Here is a 16,913-nt window from a genome sequence, read left to right as displayed (position 1 = left end):
ACACCAAAATTATCCTAAATCAGCTCAAAAAACTTAAACAATAAATTTGTTGTTGACCAGTGTAATTTATTTCCTTCTACTTGTTATTATACTTGAATGGAGCCACTGTAACACAATAATTTCCTTTGGGATTAATAAAGTATTCTCATTCTGATTCTGATAATGAAATATCCAGGAAACATTTAGTCCTTCAGGAGTAAATTTGGTCTGAGGATCATCCAAACCTGCCCCCCTGCCTTTAACTCTACAGCTCTGAATGGGGTGAAGGGACTTTTACCTACAAAGTGAAGCTAAGTGAAAATATATGTAGTAATCATTTGTGTTTTATGTACATTTTCCATATTGTCTTAATTTGGTCCGTAAACAGGAGCATGAGAACAGTGACATTTGAAGTTGTAGAGAAACTCCACAGAAAAATGACCTGGATATAAACCAGGTGGAGACTTTTATTACAGCCTAAGACTGATGGATGAGGAAAAGGTGACTGTAAACAGTATCCACAGACACTGAAGTCAGGAGAACTGGGTGAATTTGATTTCACAGGTTAATTCTTTAGTCTTAAACCCACACCCACATTCCTACAAACTGTTCAATGCACAAAGAAATTAAACACAATGAGACAAGGATAGTATTTAATAATGTTTTAATACACAGATCAAAATGATTAGAATAACAACTGCATGTGTCACAAAATAGATTTGGCATTCATGAACTGGATGAAGAGAGGCGCAGATCACCGTCACGAAGTATTTAAATAAAGTGAGGCTTAAAAAGGTACAGAACAATAACTTAACACATGAGAGACTACCATGGTTATGTTTATGCTGTAGGCCAGGCATGTCCAAAGTCCGGCCCGGGGGCCAATCACGGCCCGCGGTCAGATTTTCTACGGCCCACAGCTTGGGTTTTAGAATGTATTATTTATGGCCCGCTTGGACCGTTGAACAGAGTACATGAATCATAAAAGGTTCAAAATGCAGTTTCTCCTTTCACCTCATGGTGGCAGCACCACTCTTACTCTATCTGGCTCTGTGACTTTGCCGTGAACCCTTTTTGCTAATTTCTAACCATGGCGCCTGTAAATAAAAAAACGAAAGTTGACAGTGAGGGCCGCTGCTTCCAGGAGAGATGGGAATTACAATTTTTTTTTCACTGAAAATCAAGGCGATTGTGTTTGCCTAATTTGTCAAGAGACTGTTGCCTTGTTTAAGGAATTCAATGTAAAGAGACACTAGCAGACAAAACATGCTAACGCATACGACAAGCTAGCAGGGAGTGAGAGTTCCGAAAAAATGAAGCAAATTCAAGCTGCTTTAAACTCAACAGTGACTCTTCATGTGAACCTGGGAGTTCAATGAATTCACCACCAGGGCAGGCTACCAAGTTGCCAGGTTAGTTGCCTCTAACTGCTGGTGTTATGTACTTGTAGATGTGACACAAAATATTACTTTCTGAATGATTTTGTGAAAGACAAGAGTAAGAGTCATATGTTTTCATCTTAAATGTTAACAGACTTTGCATTACTGAGTAATATATGAGTAATGATTACTCATATAAGTCATGTTTAAAATGAATGTGGGGTTAAGATTTTTATCAGCTTGGATGTTTAAGATACTCCATACAGTTTGTTCTATGTTATGTGACTCCAGATGTGAAAGGAAGGCAGAAATGTATTTTTTTTTTTTTTTTTTTAATTTGTTCACACCTGAGTGGCTTAGATTTGGTTATATTGCCATTTAAAAAAATGATATTGTGACAATGAAAATAAAATTGTTGTAGAACAGCGCATTTATATGTAATTTTTACTGTTTAAAAAATTTCCAAAGGGACCACTGGCCCCTGGCAATGTCCACATTATCAGATCTGGCCCTCTTTAAAAAAAGTTTGGACACCCCTGCTGTAGGCATTTTGCTCTGGTTACAGCGGTGGTTATACAGTCTGGTATTCTTACTAAAACTACCTTAAACTTCAACGTGTCGCAAACTTATGAAAAAAATAAAAGTTTGATTCTCCAGAAAAGCAGTACAATGATCTGTGTTTATAGTATATAACAGCGTATTTCCTTTTCTTAAAAACAATTATACAAATAGAAAATATAAATTAAAATACAACACATACTGTGCAAAATTAAAAATACAAATAAAATTGAGAGTTACACAGTTGTAGCCACTCTGACGGGTGGTGGGGGGACAAAGGAGGGGAGAGTGACTGATCGTTCAGATGGAGTCTGAAAGAAAAAAACAAAACACAGGCTGGTTCAACTGGTGGAAATCGACAAAAACAGCCATGTTCTACTTGTACTGATAACACAGGATACCTGATGTAATCGGTTATAATCAGGAGGAGGCTTCAGCCCTCCTGCCAGCAGGTTATGAGGGCTCGGGTCGGATTTGTTTTTTATCACCTGTGAGTGTGAAGAAAGATGGTGAAATAACCAACCAACAGGGTAAAGCAGATTTCACTGTGAACCACATAAATGAATAAGTTCATTATTAAATACTGAGGCTGTTCCAACCGTTTCATGGGCTCTGGTTTTAGGATATCTTCCCAGCTGACCTGCAAAAGACAGGAAAAATTAGTAACAAAAAAAAGTGTAAAATTAACTCATATCTGATCAGCATATTTTACCTACTTTTGTTTTTGTGGCAGTAGAAGCAGAGGTAGATGAAACCGCCCAGCAGGATTAGAAACAGGAGACTGCAGGGAATGCCTGCTGCGATGCCAGCGATGGCCGGACCACTCAGCCCATCCCCTAGAAACCAAAACACATGGAGAACAACATGGATTTTACACCGATACCCATGAAGTTGGACTGATTTTGCTTTCAGACACATTCCTCTTTTTATTCCTATTCACACACATCACTAATAACCTTAAGGCCCCAGTTACTATTTATTCATCCAGAATAAATCACACTGTCAGAATCATTTCGTGTACAAATATTTTACATTTAGACTGTTTACGAGTCAGATCAACATCAGTATGTGATCAAAACTGCCTCAGCACATTCACTGTCCACACCTGGACGGATCCTGTGGACCTTGGACGGCTCTCCTTCAGTCGAACGGGCTTTAGGGATTATGCGGAACCTGTAAGTCCGGTCTGGGTCCAGAAAAAGGATGTCTGCGCTCCGAGCTGAACCAGGTTTCAGCAGGATGGTGGTAAATACGTCTGAGCTGCCTCTGGTTTTGGTGTCGTTACGACTTTGAGTCTGGAGTTCAGGTCCTTTCATCTGGACGTCAAACCCTGTAAAATGCACATGTTTTAGTCTCCACAGAGATATTAGTATCAACTTGGCTGGTTACTGCAGGTACCTGTAAGAATGTACAAACTGAAATAAGGAACAGAACAGAAACTGACCTTTCCCTTCCTCAGTGCTCATGTTCTATTTTCCAAAACACTACATTGTTCTCCTTGTGGCTTCACACATTACACAATATTTACACCCCTATCTTCTTCTATGGTGTTTCTGTTTTCTACACACTGTTCCTGCATGAGTTGTGCTGATGTGCAAAATCAAAACAAGTACTGTGACTGGGTCTGATTTCTTTGTGATGATGAATCAGCTCTTATGTTGTCTTCTAGGAGTTAATTGCTGCTTTACCTGTAACAACAGAAGTGGGCGGGACCTCCCAAGTCAAAGTGACGACTGTTCCATCTTGGTTTGGAAACAAATTGGAATCTGAGATGGACGGGCCTGGAGAGAGAGGGGAGGTGAAGGGAGGGCGGATATACTGACTGGAGAGCTTTGTTTAAGGGAAAAAGGCAATCTCAGGTATTACTTAACTCAGTCTGAGCCTCCATTGTTTCTGTTTTACTTTGGTAATTCTAGTACTTTAAATTAAAAGCTGAAGGAAACATAATCCTTAGTGGCTCAAAAAGCAACATAGTGTACAACAGTGTGTATGCTATGGTACATGCTATACATAACTCCTTCTACACTTTATACTTATAGATATGCATAAATATGGGACTTCTATAAAAGCTTCATGTACCAATTAGTACCACTAGCCCTGCATTATTATAAAAAAGTACTAACAAGGAGGTAATTTCTTGTCAAAACCAAACATAATTTACAAATGCCTTGTGATTCATTATAGTTTTATGCATAACACGCAAAACAAAATTAGCATAATAAATCATTTTGTTCTGCAAATGCAATGTTTTTCCATATTAAACAAATACACATAAATAAATATTGCTTTAAAGTAATCAAGAGCATGTGTTCCAAGAATAAAGAACAGACCCTAGAAAAATGAACAGAATTTTTGGCACAATCACATTTGGGGTCATTTTCTCCGGAATATCCTGAGTAATTTGTCCTTCTGTCATGGTGGGTAACTTAGGACATCTTCCAAACACATATAATCCTCATAGCATTACCTGAGTTATAATTTTGGCTAAATTGCGATATTTGCATAAAAAGAAGCAGCACTGTTAGGAGAATAAAGTTATGTATGACTGTTATCATAATTATGCTATGAGGCTAATGATGAAAATAACCACACACGTTGTCGAAAGTTTCTGCACATACATTTTTGTCCAGGTTAAGACATGCTATGATTCAATCTGAAACATGACATTTTAGAAACATGTGGTGTGTTGTACTTGCAAAACACAATACATTATTACCCTGCCCCCTGAAGGGGAGGCAAGGGGTATTGGTTTTGGTTCGGTTTGTTTGTGTGTGTTTGTGTGTTTGTTAACACTCTAGCAGCAAAACTATTACTTCAATTAATACCAAATTGGGTTTATAGATTGCCAGTGACCCAGAATAGAACTGATTACATTTTGGGAAAAATAGGTCAAAGTTTACATTTTTTATGAATTTTAAAAAATCTTTTTGTTTTCCCATTTACTTATAATGGGCAAAATTTCACATGTCTGTAGCAGCAAAACAATTGGTTGAATTCATACCAAATTGGGTTTATAGATTGGCAGTGTCCCCGAATAGATATGGTTACATTTTAGAAAAAGTAGGTCAAAGCCAAAATTTGTTATGAATTTTTAAAATCTTTTTTTCTCCCATTTACTTACAATGGGTGAAATTTTTACGTCTATAAAAACATCAATTTTGTTTCAATTTACTTCAGACTTGGCACATATATAGAGGCAATTGATATGTTGACATCAGCAGACGTATAAACATGATGACATCAGCTGGATCAACAAAATAAGCTACAATATGTGCGAGGGGCGGGGTTTGTTGTGCCTGGCACCACTTGTTATAATTATGCTATGAGGCTAATGATGAAAATAACCACAAACATTGTCGAAAGAGCATGCACATACATTTTTGTCCAGGTTAAGACATACCATGATTCAGTCTGAAACATGACATTTTAGAAACATGTAGTGTGTTGTAATTGCAAAACACAATACATTATTTTATCATGTGACAAACTGTGGTTATGTTTATGATAATACTGTGTTAATGAACTGCATGACATTTGTAAAACATGCAATGGTTGTTAAGTTTTAACATGAAATTAGCTCTATACATTTCCCGTTCCATTTAGTGGTGTTGTACAAAATTAACTGAACCAAATATTAACATGAAAACTGCTCCTTTCCTGCTCTTCCTCTTGGTAACAGAGCACTTACCCTGTAGCTGAATTCCTCTTTTCTGGAAGCCCAGTGGATTGCGACAGGTACATGTGTAGTTGTGGAGGAGAAAGTTGCTGACATTGTAATGTTGGATGTCGAGCTGAGTGGTGTTGCTGCTGATCTGGTATGTTGACCCGCTGCTGACAGTCTCGTTGCCTTTGGACCATGACACCACAGTTTTGGGTGAGGCCTCACTGAGACAGGTGATAGTTACCTCTATTTTGCCCTCAGAATTAACTGTAGTTCTCATAGATGGCAGGAACTCCGCTGGACGACCTGGCCAAGATAGATAGTAGATAGTTCTAGATAGTTCTTTTAAATGTTGGTAATTACAGGAATGCATGATTCAGATTTAGTGTGTTTTAACCCATAAAGACCCAAATGTCCACCGTCGACTAAAACCATCTACTGATCTAAAATGTTTAATACCTGTTAACCCACTAATCCTATCAATACATGTAAATAATTGGTGTAAAATACAGTTTGTCATCTTTTCATGGTCATCAGATATGACCCATTTGGACGTTCAGAGGCTCTGTAGTGAACATGGAAACACTGTCATCTTCTACAACATTGGTTCACCAGTAAAACCCATAAAGTTGGATCAATGACAGTGGATGGGAACACTCGGTTTAAGTTCAATTAATGATATTTTTGCTGAAAAAGTCACTTTTTCTTCAGTTTTCTCTGTTTTCATAAAAGACTCTATGAATTTACTCTGAGCTTTTCTGAACATCTACATCAGGGGTGTCAAACATACGGCCCGCGGGCCAAAACGGGCCCTTCCAAAGGTTCAGTCCGGATCATAGAAGACCCTGATAGTCAAGGGTGTTTCTGAGTCCATGTTCTTAAGGTTAAATGCTGTATTTTTAAGTTCCAGATACCTTTTACTAAATGTTTTGTGACTTTGTAGAGGCATAATATTGTTAAAATTGCACTTAGTTTTCTTAAGAAATTTCAGGTTGTTCATAGTTGTTCAAGGTTAATCATATTTTTTGTGAAAGGACAGTTTGTAAATGTAAACATTTTCATACTGCCATTTTACTTTTTTGGACAAAAGCAAAGAGAAAAAATTGGAGTTGTCATTATTTATATGTTATAATTCTATTATATGTTATTATTGTATTATTTTACCATTCCAGCCCTTCTGAGGTCAAATTGGGCTGAATGTGGCCCCTGAACTAAAATGACATCTATGATCTACACTAGGGGGAAAACAAGATTTACACTGAAAAATGGATATTACAGAGATGATATTATTATCAATGGGGATAAATCACTTAAGAAAGGTTAAGTAGAGAAAAAAATCATTTGGGAACTGCCTCAAACGTAGCACTGGGTCTTTATGAGTTAAAAGAGTAACGGCCCATGGTATATTTTACTCACTTGCGGTAATATTGCACTCATTTTTTTCAATTGGATGATCTGCCGTACAGGAGACAGGTGTCCCGTCGAGACTGTCTGAAGCGCTGACAGTCAGGCTGAGATGTCCCATCCCACTGCTGCTGTTACTTAGCGCTGGAAAAGACAGCTGTGCCTGCGGGGATCCCCCAGACCACTGACAGTCATACTGCAGGTCAGTGTTATTCACAGAGTGAACAGAGCACATCGGGGTCCCCTCTGGTTTCTCTGTGCATAAAGAGAAAGTGTGATGTACCGTTAGATATTAAAAAAGCATTAGGGAGCAGGTTATTTCAAGTGCCATTGTATGAGGTACTTATCCATATGGTCTGAGTATTAACTACAGCAAATGACAGTCAGTGCTGTGGATGGAGGTAGCAGCCAAATACTTCAGTAACATACAAAAGGGCCACCTATTTTTTTTTTTAAAGAATATATTTAGAATATTCTCACAACTTCATCATGCATCAGACAGCCCATTGCAACATGGAGAACATGATATTTTAATCCTTTATCAGAAAAAAAACTGTTATTTTTATCTTGCAGAACATGGTAGTTAGTGATCTAACACTGCTTCAATTCATTGTTTTGGATCTTGTGGTGTAAAGATACTCTTTTTATCGCTGTATGTGTGGCTTTGAAGATAGTGATGCAACAGTTTCAGTTCCTCTTCAGAAAATGCTCTCTCATGGCAGTTAAAATATTCTATACATAGTGTATGAAGTGCACATGATTGTGTGCTTAACCCTTTATAAGGAACTCACTGAAATACTCTGAAATTCAAAATTTCAACCTTAACGTGTCATCTCCCTCCTCTTACCACAAAACATTTGAGCAGCACTTGCTAAAAAGTAAACACATACAATAAAACAACTGTTATGAAGTCATAAACTGACAAAAATCTCTCATATTCACTATTTACAGCTTCAAAATGTCCATAAAATCTCTCTGAGTCATTGTTTAGTGATTCTAAAAACCAACATGCTTCTGGACCTCACTGAGGCACAGGATTGGCCCCATATTTAATGTTTGAGGAAATCACCAAAAATAGTCACTTGTCAAATAAAGGGTTATGAGGAGTCTGTGTTGGATGTGTCTGTAATCCCCAGAGCCAGTATACTGATTTCTAATTTTTTTTTTTTTTTTTTTTTGTCTTTTCATACTTAGTTTTTATTAGTTATTTATCATTTTGTCATACAGAACATAACAAACAACACTGGCAACAGATAAAAGTCACAATCTAAAAGTAATGATAATTTAGGTTACAGTTATGAAATAGAAATCAAGTTACCTAATTAATTTAATTTTTAGAGCAGATGTTTATAAAGCATTTCACAGGAGTATGAGACAAACCACACATTAATTGTAATTAAAGAAACTAATCCATTTGCCCCATCTTATTATGTAAAGTTCAGTTTGCAGCCTCAGCATAAATGTTAATCTCTCCATTTTGTGAATTTCATCAACAATTTTCAACCAGTCCTCCAGCACCGGTGGATCAAGCTGAAGCCATTTTGAGTGATTGTTTCTTTTGCTGCAGCACAAAAGATTTTTAGAAGGTATTTATCACTTACTGTCAAATCATCAGGAAGATCTCTTAACAATAGTGACAAAGGGGGTTGCTGTAATTTAAAACCCAAAATCTGTTCTATTTTTATTCCAACATCTTTGCAAAAAGTTGTAATTTTCATACAGGACTAAAAAATGTGGGTTTGGTTTGCCTCTGTGTCCCTGCAACCACCTCCAGCAGGTAGAAGCATTTAAGTTTCTGCAAAACTGTTGTTTTGACGTTAGAAAGAATCGTACTGAATTTTTCCAACTAAATTCTCGCCAGTAGGCTGAAGAGGAGGTTGGTTGATTTGTAATTTAATGGTAAAGTGAGGTGTACACTGCTGCTGTAGACAAGCAGAAGAGAGGTACCCTTTTGATTTTTATGGAAAATTTGTCTTGTGTCCTTAACTTTTACAGTCTGAGTACAAGCTGTTATCATGCATGGAAGCAACTGAGACCAGGAAGGTGCTCATATGTCAGATATGTTCACACACCGGACATAAAAAACTCATTAATGTTACCCGGTCCCAAACACTACTAGTGGACTAATCACCATCTACTGCAGGTAACACACAGACTGTAGATGCTTCATAATGTAGAATCCCAAAAAGCCAAACACCTCAGCTTTAAAATGAACCCAATGTGGAAGTGTGTTAAAGTTGTAGTATCACTGACAGCCCTGGTTCCTGTAAACTTACACTGAACTTCTCTAAAAAATACAGTCAAATGTTGTTTCCTAAAGTCATTCTGCTTTCATTCATTTTATCGAGATACTCAAATAAATCATGTGGTCCATCTTTATATTGTTTCTCAGCTAATCAGGTCAAATAGAGGTCGACTTTGATAAGTCTGTATGACAGCACACTCCACCTGCTCACATGTGACTACAGTGTTTTGGTTTATCTAATAAAGAGCAAAACTGTGCTGTAGCTTTGGTTTTTACACCAGGTTCCATAAAAACACTGTGAATTTACTTTGTTACCAATTGCTTGATAAAGTTTACCATAGAACTGAGTCTGTAACCTTAGCATTAGCTCACCTCTGATCACTCCAGCCCCCTTACTTGTGCTCTTTTTGTCCAAATATGGTCACTTCAGACTATGAAAAGCCAACATGATAATAGCCAAATCCCAATCTACTGAAACTAATGATATCATGGTTCCTCCATCCACTAATTATACAGGATTATTCAAAAAGAATGAACTGATTTCATGACGCATTGCTTCAGTTCTCAAGTATCGTCATGGAATGAGTCAGTGACCATTTGAAAGAGGAGATTTCTAAGTCTGAGCTTTTTTAACCCTTTCATGCATTAATTGTGAGAACCATAGTCAAGATTTTTTTCTTCAGTGTTTTTATTCTTCCTTAGGCATGAAAAAAACAATGCGATTGAGTTTTTTTTTCTGTGGAGTTACAAAAATATCCATGCATTTAATTTTTGAAGTAAAGAAACGTGTTTAAAACCCAATATCAGAGAGGGATATGAAAACAATGAAATAAAAACATGTTTAATGCAGCTAATCTGATGTCGTCTCACATTTTAACATATTCTAATGCTATTAATTCCTCACTTCAACGAGATAATGTGCAAAAAAAACCTTGTCTAACAAATAACAATTGATTTACACTCAAACATGTTAGTACAGATCAGGTTTATCAAGAACAGCAAAGTTATAGTAATGGTCTGAATGTCAGGATATGAGATGATGCGTAAGTGTCCACTGTGTTGGCTGATATGAAACTAAAACAACTAAACCCATTAATATACAAGAGAACAGCTGGAGAATAACTGCCCACTGGAGTGACTTATGCATGAAAGGGTTAAATGAAAAAGTGCCCCAATGATGGATTGGTCAGAAGGGGGCCCAAGACCTTGCTCTTTGTGCTTGGCCTGCGAGATCCCCAGACCTATCCGTGTTTGATTTTTTTCTTGTGAGGATACGTAAAAGATTTTAAAATTTTTTTTAGTTTATGTTCCACCACTACCCACTAACCTCAATGACCTTAAACACTGAATAATAACGGGGATCAACTCAGTGGATCGTAATATGCTGATACGCATCTGGGAGGAATTCTCTTATCGCATTGATGATGTCTGTGCTGCAGGTGGTGGCCACATTGAACACTTGTAAGACAGGAAACAAAGTTGATTGTGAATAGAACACTTGTGACTTGGCTGGAGTTTTCTATTGCTTTTCCTTATTAAAACATTGCATAAGGAAATCAGTTCTTTCTTTTTGAATAACCCTGTACAGTATGCAGTTTGTGATGACCTCTCTCTACATAATCTGAATTCATCCATTAAATTATTTTTTTCTTGCTATGAATTAACTAAATTTTATATTTTTTTCATGCTACCCTTCAAATTCTCAGGTCTTTAACATGAATTCACACCAAAAGATATATCACGTACCATAAACCTTTAGATTCATGCTCTTCTGTCGCTGCAGTTTGGTCTTTTCATTGATCGCTGTGCAGTTATATATGCCTGACTGGTTTGTTTGCACGTTGGTCAGATTCAGGATTCCTCCGACAGAACCAGAAACAGGCTCACCACCGAAGACCCACTTTAGAACCGGCTGTGGCAAACCCTCAGTCTTGCAGGAGAGGGTAAGGGAATCTCCAGAAATGTAAAACTGCTGAGCTGGACTGGCCTCAAGGATGGGTTCATCTGGGCCATCTATCACAAAACAGAAAAAAACAAACAAATGCAAATAGAAACAGAGGCTTAGACAGACACTACCCACACAAGATGCAGTGAAGAATTATGATTAAAACATATTATTCTTACACAGCACTGTGACAGTCTTCTGTGTTGTCACTGTGCTGAAGGGGTTTTTTAGAACCACACTGTACTGTCCTGTGTCGCTCCTGTTTGGTTTAAGGACCACAAGGCTTCTCTGCTCCACCAAGTAGTGAGAATTGTTTTTTATCTCCGTCCCCTTAAAAAACCACGTCTGCTCCTCCACCACTCCTCTCAGCATAGTGTACTGTAAAGTGAAGCGATCTGCTCCCTCTGAGGCAAAGTCAGGCTGTAGGTCCACAGTTACATTCTCTATGTGTTCTGTAAAACAAATATGAATGGAATAGTACAGCGGCAACATGACTATGAAACCTGTTTTCAATCAATTATTGTCAAGAATTGGCATATTATCCTGTCTAATACAGCAAATATAAACAAAAATGAAATGTAAATATAAACTACAAACAAAAATGTAGTTTTGTAGAAATTTTCCCAATATCTGCAGGCAAAATTTCCTTGAACACATCTCATAATCCAAAATGAACACAGTACATTTTATACAAAATTGATGCATGCTGAATTAGAATCACTGTGTTAAGACTTCCAGGTAATATGGGAAAACTGTTAAGACTAAGTAAATGGGTCCAAATAACTTCCCTGCTGGAAATAGTAAATGTTTGTTTTGTTTTTTTTAATTCCTTTAAATGTTTACATATTTCTTGTCTAATTTTATTGATAACAGTAATGTTTATGTTATGGATTAAATAAGTTTGGCAAATTATATTTGTGAGCAGGCGGGGTTAATATAAGTCACTGCAGTTAGTCTAATGTGTTTTGTGTTTAATTCTGCTTTGATATGTGGAAGACAACATTGTTTGGTTTACGTGTGAAGAGTATATTGTAATTATGTATTTCTGTGTCTGTTTCTATTTAAATGTTTATGACCTGTGGTAAAAAATAAATAAAACAAGAAAAGGCCTGTCCAGCCTTTTCGGAGGGCTAAAATTTTGAACAGTCTGAACACACTGAATCATGCTTCAAAAACATCAAAGATGACTTCTCAATATGATTTGTCAAGTCAAATCAGGCCAGATGTATACCAAGTGTGAGTCTCAAGTCATGAAAATTGTGATATACGTAGCCCACCTCTAATATACAATGTTCACTTTATGTTGCATTTTACTTCTGTACATGTTGGCTAGTTTAACCCATATAGACCCAGTGCTACTTTTGTGGGAGGTCCGGATGAATTTTTCTCTTTATTTAACCTTTCTTAAGGGCTTCATCACCATTTATTGTAATATGATCCTCTATATTTAGCAATTTTCATTGTTAATCATGATTTTTTTCCTATATTCAATTTCCTATATTTTAAAAAGATGTACAAATTAACTAAAACTATAGAGCTCAGGATTGACTAAAGAAAATACTTGTTTCAAAGACTAGGATCAATATTGGTAGTTGAGATAAGGATATGATTTACCTGAATTAAAATTCTTCTGTTGTATATTTAGCAATGATTACATTGAATTTTTTTTTTTTTTTGGATGTTTGTTTTCTTGTGGAAACATTGTGTTAACTGTAAATAGCGTAAAGCAAAATAAGTCTTTACTTCAGCTTAAACCCTTTTGGTCGCATTGTATATGGAACAATGGATATGTTGTTTTTGTTTGTTGTTTAAAGTAATTAACGACCAAATAAACTACTACTATATTTGATTGATATTCGTGATAACTAAGAGTTAATTCAATGGTTATTATATTAAAACAAAAAAAAAAAGAAGAAAAAGTGAGTTTTGCAGCAAATATATCATTAACTGAACATAAACCAAGTCTCTCCATCCATTGTCATTGATCCAACTCCATGGATTTTACTGGTGAATCAATGTTGTAGAAGATGCCGGTGTTTCCATAGTAACTACGGAGCCTCTGAACGTCCAAATGGGTCATATCTGATGACCATGAAAAGATGAAAAACTGTATTTTACACCAATTATTTACATGTATTGATAGGATCAGTAGATCAACAGGTATTAAACAGTTTAGATCAGTAGATGGTTTTAGTTGCTGGTTGATGTTTGGGTCTTTATGGGTTAAACTACAGCAACACATACACATCATATCCTAAAAAGATCAATTGTCATGTTCAAAAACAGGCCATTTTCAGGTAATCCGAGAGGGTTTTAAAGAGTATATTCATCTTACCAGGGAAAAATTTGGTGAAGGTAACTGTTAAATGCAGATACTCACCAAATACCTTGAGTGTGAACGTTGCAGAAGCCGTCCCCTGTCCAGACTTTGTCATTTCAACAGTATAATTGTTTGTATATTCAACCGACACATTTACAAAAGTAAGGGATCCGTTTGCCATCACCGTCAGCACATCCCTGTTGTTTACAGGTATGTCCGGTGGAGTGGTGGAGTTAATAGTCCAGGTGACGACAGGGACACTTCCCATTTTCCAGACAATGGCTGGGTTGGTGGCACCACTGTAGGACACAGCCAGGGTCACGGTGCTGCCGGCTAAGATGTTTATCTGAGTGAGACCAGCTGGAGAGACCACCAGGTCACTGTGGGCAACTGTCCATGGAAAGAAAAAATCAGTAGAGTTTAAGGATTTCCATTTATTAAGTCTTTAAATCCTTAACCCTTTAACCCCTGAGACATTATTCTGTTTCAGGTTCATAAAAGCTGCTGTGAGTATGTGCTTGTGTTCCTTTTCTTCAGTGGTTTTGTTTTACTGTGTTGTAGGGTCAAAACAGGTAAAATAACAGAAAAAAGACAAAGAGATGAATGGAAGTTTGACAGGTTTTTTACTAAATAAGGCACTCAGAATGTACATCAATAAGAGTTTTAGGATGATGAACATGAACTATGAACTGGAACACTCTGAACAACAACAAGTATTTGACTTTTGGACCAGTAGTTTTTGTTTTGGGGCTCTTTTTTTCTAAATTAGTCCAGCTGCTTTTGGCACCAGGTTGAACTCCAAAAAGCCGTTACACAGTCAAAACTCAGTAAAAACACAGTAAAAAAAAGAAAAAAAGAAAGAAAGAAAGAAAATTCACCACAACACTGCAAACAACAGTAAAAACAAAAATGACAAGGAAAACGGTGTAAAAAAAAAAAAAAAGACCAAACCATTTTTGTAGCGACTTGGTCTCACTCACTGCTCTGTGTTTTGCCCCCCCATTTCACAGGCAGCGGGGGGTGCACTGAGCATGCTCAGATGTCTATGAAAAGAACAAGGTCTATTCTATCAGCACGTTTGGAAATTTTCCTTATTGAATAAACTGTTGAATTTTAAGGAATATTTAAAATAAATCATATGTTTAGAACGCTCACCACAGACAGGTCAGGGCTTAAAGGGTTAACAGCTTGATTTAATGGTGTGCATTTTAGGAAAAATAGTATTTTAGAAAATTTGACCTGGCACAAAAAAATAATGCATATTATCCAATGTTGCTATTAATTATTGACATATGCCAGGCTGCAAAAAACAAACAAACAAACAAACATCAAATGTAATGGAATATATTGAAAAAAGAAACGCTATTTTTTGTGTTTTTTGCATCAAAAAATATGATTTGTTTACATTACGAACATGGCATTTAAAGGGTTGAAAATATGGCAATTATTGATTGTAATGTAAGTATGTTTTTATTTTTCATGTTCTCACAATCAGTTGGAACATAATTCAACTTCTAGAAATACATATTATTGTTCAACCTAAAAAAAATAAAATGATAATCAAGGAATATAAGTTAGATTTTGACCACCCTGCTGGAGCTAATTCCAAGAAATTACATTAATCTTTCCACCCTGTTAGTAGATACACTGGTAATAAGTTGTAATAACACTTGTAATAATTTTGTTGGACAAACAGTCTGTATAAACAAACAGTTGCAAATAGGACTATCTTTTAAAAAAAAATAAATAAATAAAAATAAAAAAGAAAACCGACAAACCCAAATAAGGAAACAGTGGTTTTTAAAGGGTGAGAAAGTACACAGTCACAGAGTAGAGGATGACTTGACTAAATAAATAGATAAAATTTAAATAAGAATGTTTCATCTAATTGATATGTATGACCTAGACTCATCTGTAATAAAAGAATATTTGGAGTTTTCCTTGTCTTGTCATGGTTCATTTCTTGCACTGAGGTTATGGTAACACTGAATGTAAACATCAATAGAAGTGAGTGAAAAATATAGAATATTATTTTAATGTAAGAGATGAAGAACACCCACATTTGTTTAAAGTAAAACCACCGGTTTTCATACACGTCATTCTGCTGAATATTTCACTTAAATGTGAACTACCACACTAGCCCGTGTATAAAAAGAAATAAAAGGACAGGTTTTCAGTCCTATTTGTCCTCCTTTTTGCAGAAGGTAATCTGTCTGTGAACACAAACTCTTACCTTGACAGAGAACACAGAGTACAACAGTTCGGTAAAGTGTCCTCACATGCTGGGATAAACGTAGCCATGTCATTTTACTGACAACAAACCGACCAGAACCTGTTGGACCCAGAACACGACCCGTCCACCCGTTAACACCATCAAACTAGTGACTTCCTGCCTGCTGTGTCCTTCAGGTGAGTGGAGACCAGAGTGCACGAGCTGAGGGAGCACACCTGCGTCCGACACCTGAGGCCACGCCCCTCACGCGACTAAAGCCAAGCATTGGATTTTTTTAAAAAAAAAGATTTTATTATTATTTTTTTAATCGTTCAGTGTGTATAGTTTTTTCCACATGCCCCGTGAAGCAGTGAGTGAGAAGAGGGTAATTATTTATTTTATTGGTATTTATGGCATAGTACATTCTTTTAATTTTACTGATTACCTCCGCCAAGGAGGTTATGTTTTTGCCAGGATTTGTTTGTTTGTTTGTCTGTTTGTTTGTTTGTCTGTCCGTTAGTGTGACACATAACTCAAAAAGTTAAGGACAGATTTGGATGAAATTTTCAGGGTTTGTTGGAAATGGGATAAGGAAGAAATGATTAAATTTTGGTGGTGATCGGAGGTGGGGGGGCCCACGGGGGGGGGCACTGATCAGCCTTGGCGGAGGTCTGCGCTCTCCGAGTGCTTCTAGTTATGTCTGTCTTGCTGTATTTATACTGCAAAATTTAAATCAAAGTTATCTAATCTGTACATTTTGCATTTAAATTTATTTATTTATTTATAATGGATGGAATAATAATGGATTTGATTTTTATAAGGCTTTAGATTATTGATCCATTATTCATTCTTACTCTGGTAGTGGTGGTAAACCACTTATGTAGCCACCGAGACAGAAGCATGGCTGCCCCTCTGACCACCACCAAACATTCATACACCAGTGCAAGTGAAGTGTCTTGCCCAAGGACACAACAGCAACTAGGACAGATGGAACTGCCAACCCTTTGGTCTGTTTGGTTATGGGATGACCCGCTCTACCAAGTCCTTATATGACTTCCTATCAGTGCTCAACAGTAACTATGCTGATATCTGTAAACATTTACATGTTATAAGACATAAAAATATGGACCATTATAAGTAAAAGCAAATTTTAAATATTTAAAAACTTCGTCAAAAATTCAAATCAGAATTTCAAAAAATTGTGAACAAA

General features: G+C 36.6%; 1 protein-coding gene across 1 annotated transcript; it reads right to left on the bottom strand.

Moving 5' to 3' along the window:
- Positions 1–1,780: 1,780 nt before the first annotated feature.
- vsig10l (V-set and immunoglobulin domain containing 10 like) lies at positions 1,781–15,901 on the bottom strand. The gene is made up of 12 exons (XM_030157608.1): positions 15,725–15,901; positions 13,552–13,881; positions 11,351–11,623; positions 10,973–11,239; positions 6,994–7,236; positions 5,605–5,883; positions 3,605–3,697; positions 3,022–3,246; positions 2,633–2,752; positions 2,516–2,556; positions 2,318–2,404; positions 1,781–2,227 (listed from the first exon to the last, which is right to left on the bottom strand). The coding sequence occupies exons 1-12, from the start codon at positions 15,795–15,797 to the stop codon at positions 2,153–2,155; spliced, it is 2,106 nt and encodes a 701-aa protein (XP_030013468.1). The 5' UTR covers positions 15,798–15,901; the 3' UTR covers positions 1,781–2,152.
- Positions 15,902–16,913: the final 1,012 nt, after the last annotated feature.

Source organism: Sphaeramia orbicularis, chromosome 16 (genome assembly GCF_902148855.1).
Source record: "Sphaeramia orbicularis chromosome 16, fSphaOr1.1, whole genome shotgun sequence".
Lineage (NCBI taxonomy): Eukaryota > Metazoa > Chordata > Actinopteri > Kurtiformes > Apogonidae > Sphaeramia > Sphaeramia orbicularis.
This window is presented reverse-complemented; position numbering and strand designations above follow the sequence as displayed.

Bases quoted from the DNA above. Each gene is read 5' to 3' on its own strand.
- vsig10l (XM_030157608.1), bottom strand. From the start codon at position 15,797: ATGACATGGCTACGTTTATCCCAGCATGTGAGGACACTTTACCGAACT. The intron at 3,698-5,604 runs GTAAGTGCTCTG...CTCTCTCTCCAG, and splicing joins AAGAGGAATTCAGCTACAGG to GCCCGTCCATCTCAGATTCC. The intron at 2,228-2,317 runs GTATCCTGTGTT...TTTTTCTTTCAG, and splicing joins ATTATAACCGATTACATCAG to ACTCCATCTGAACGATCAGT.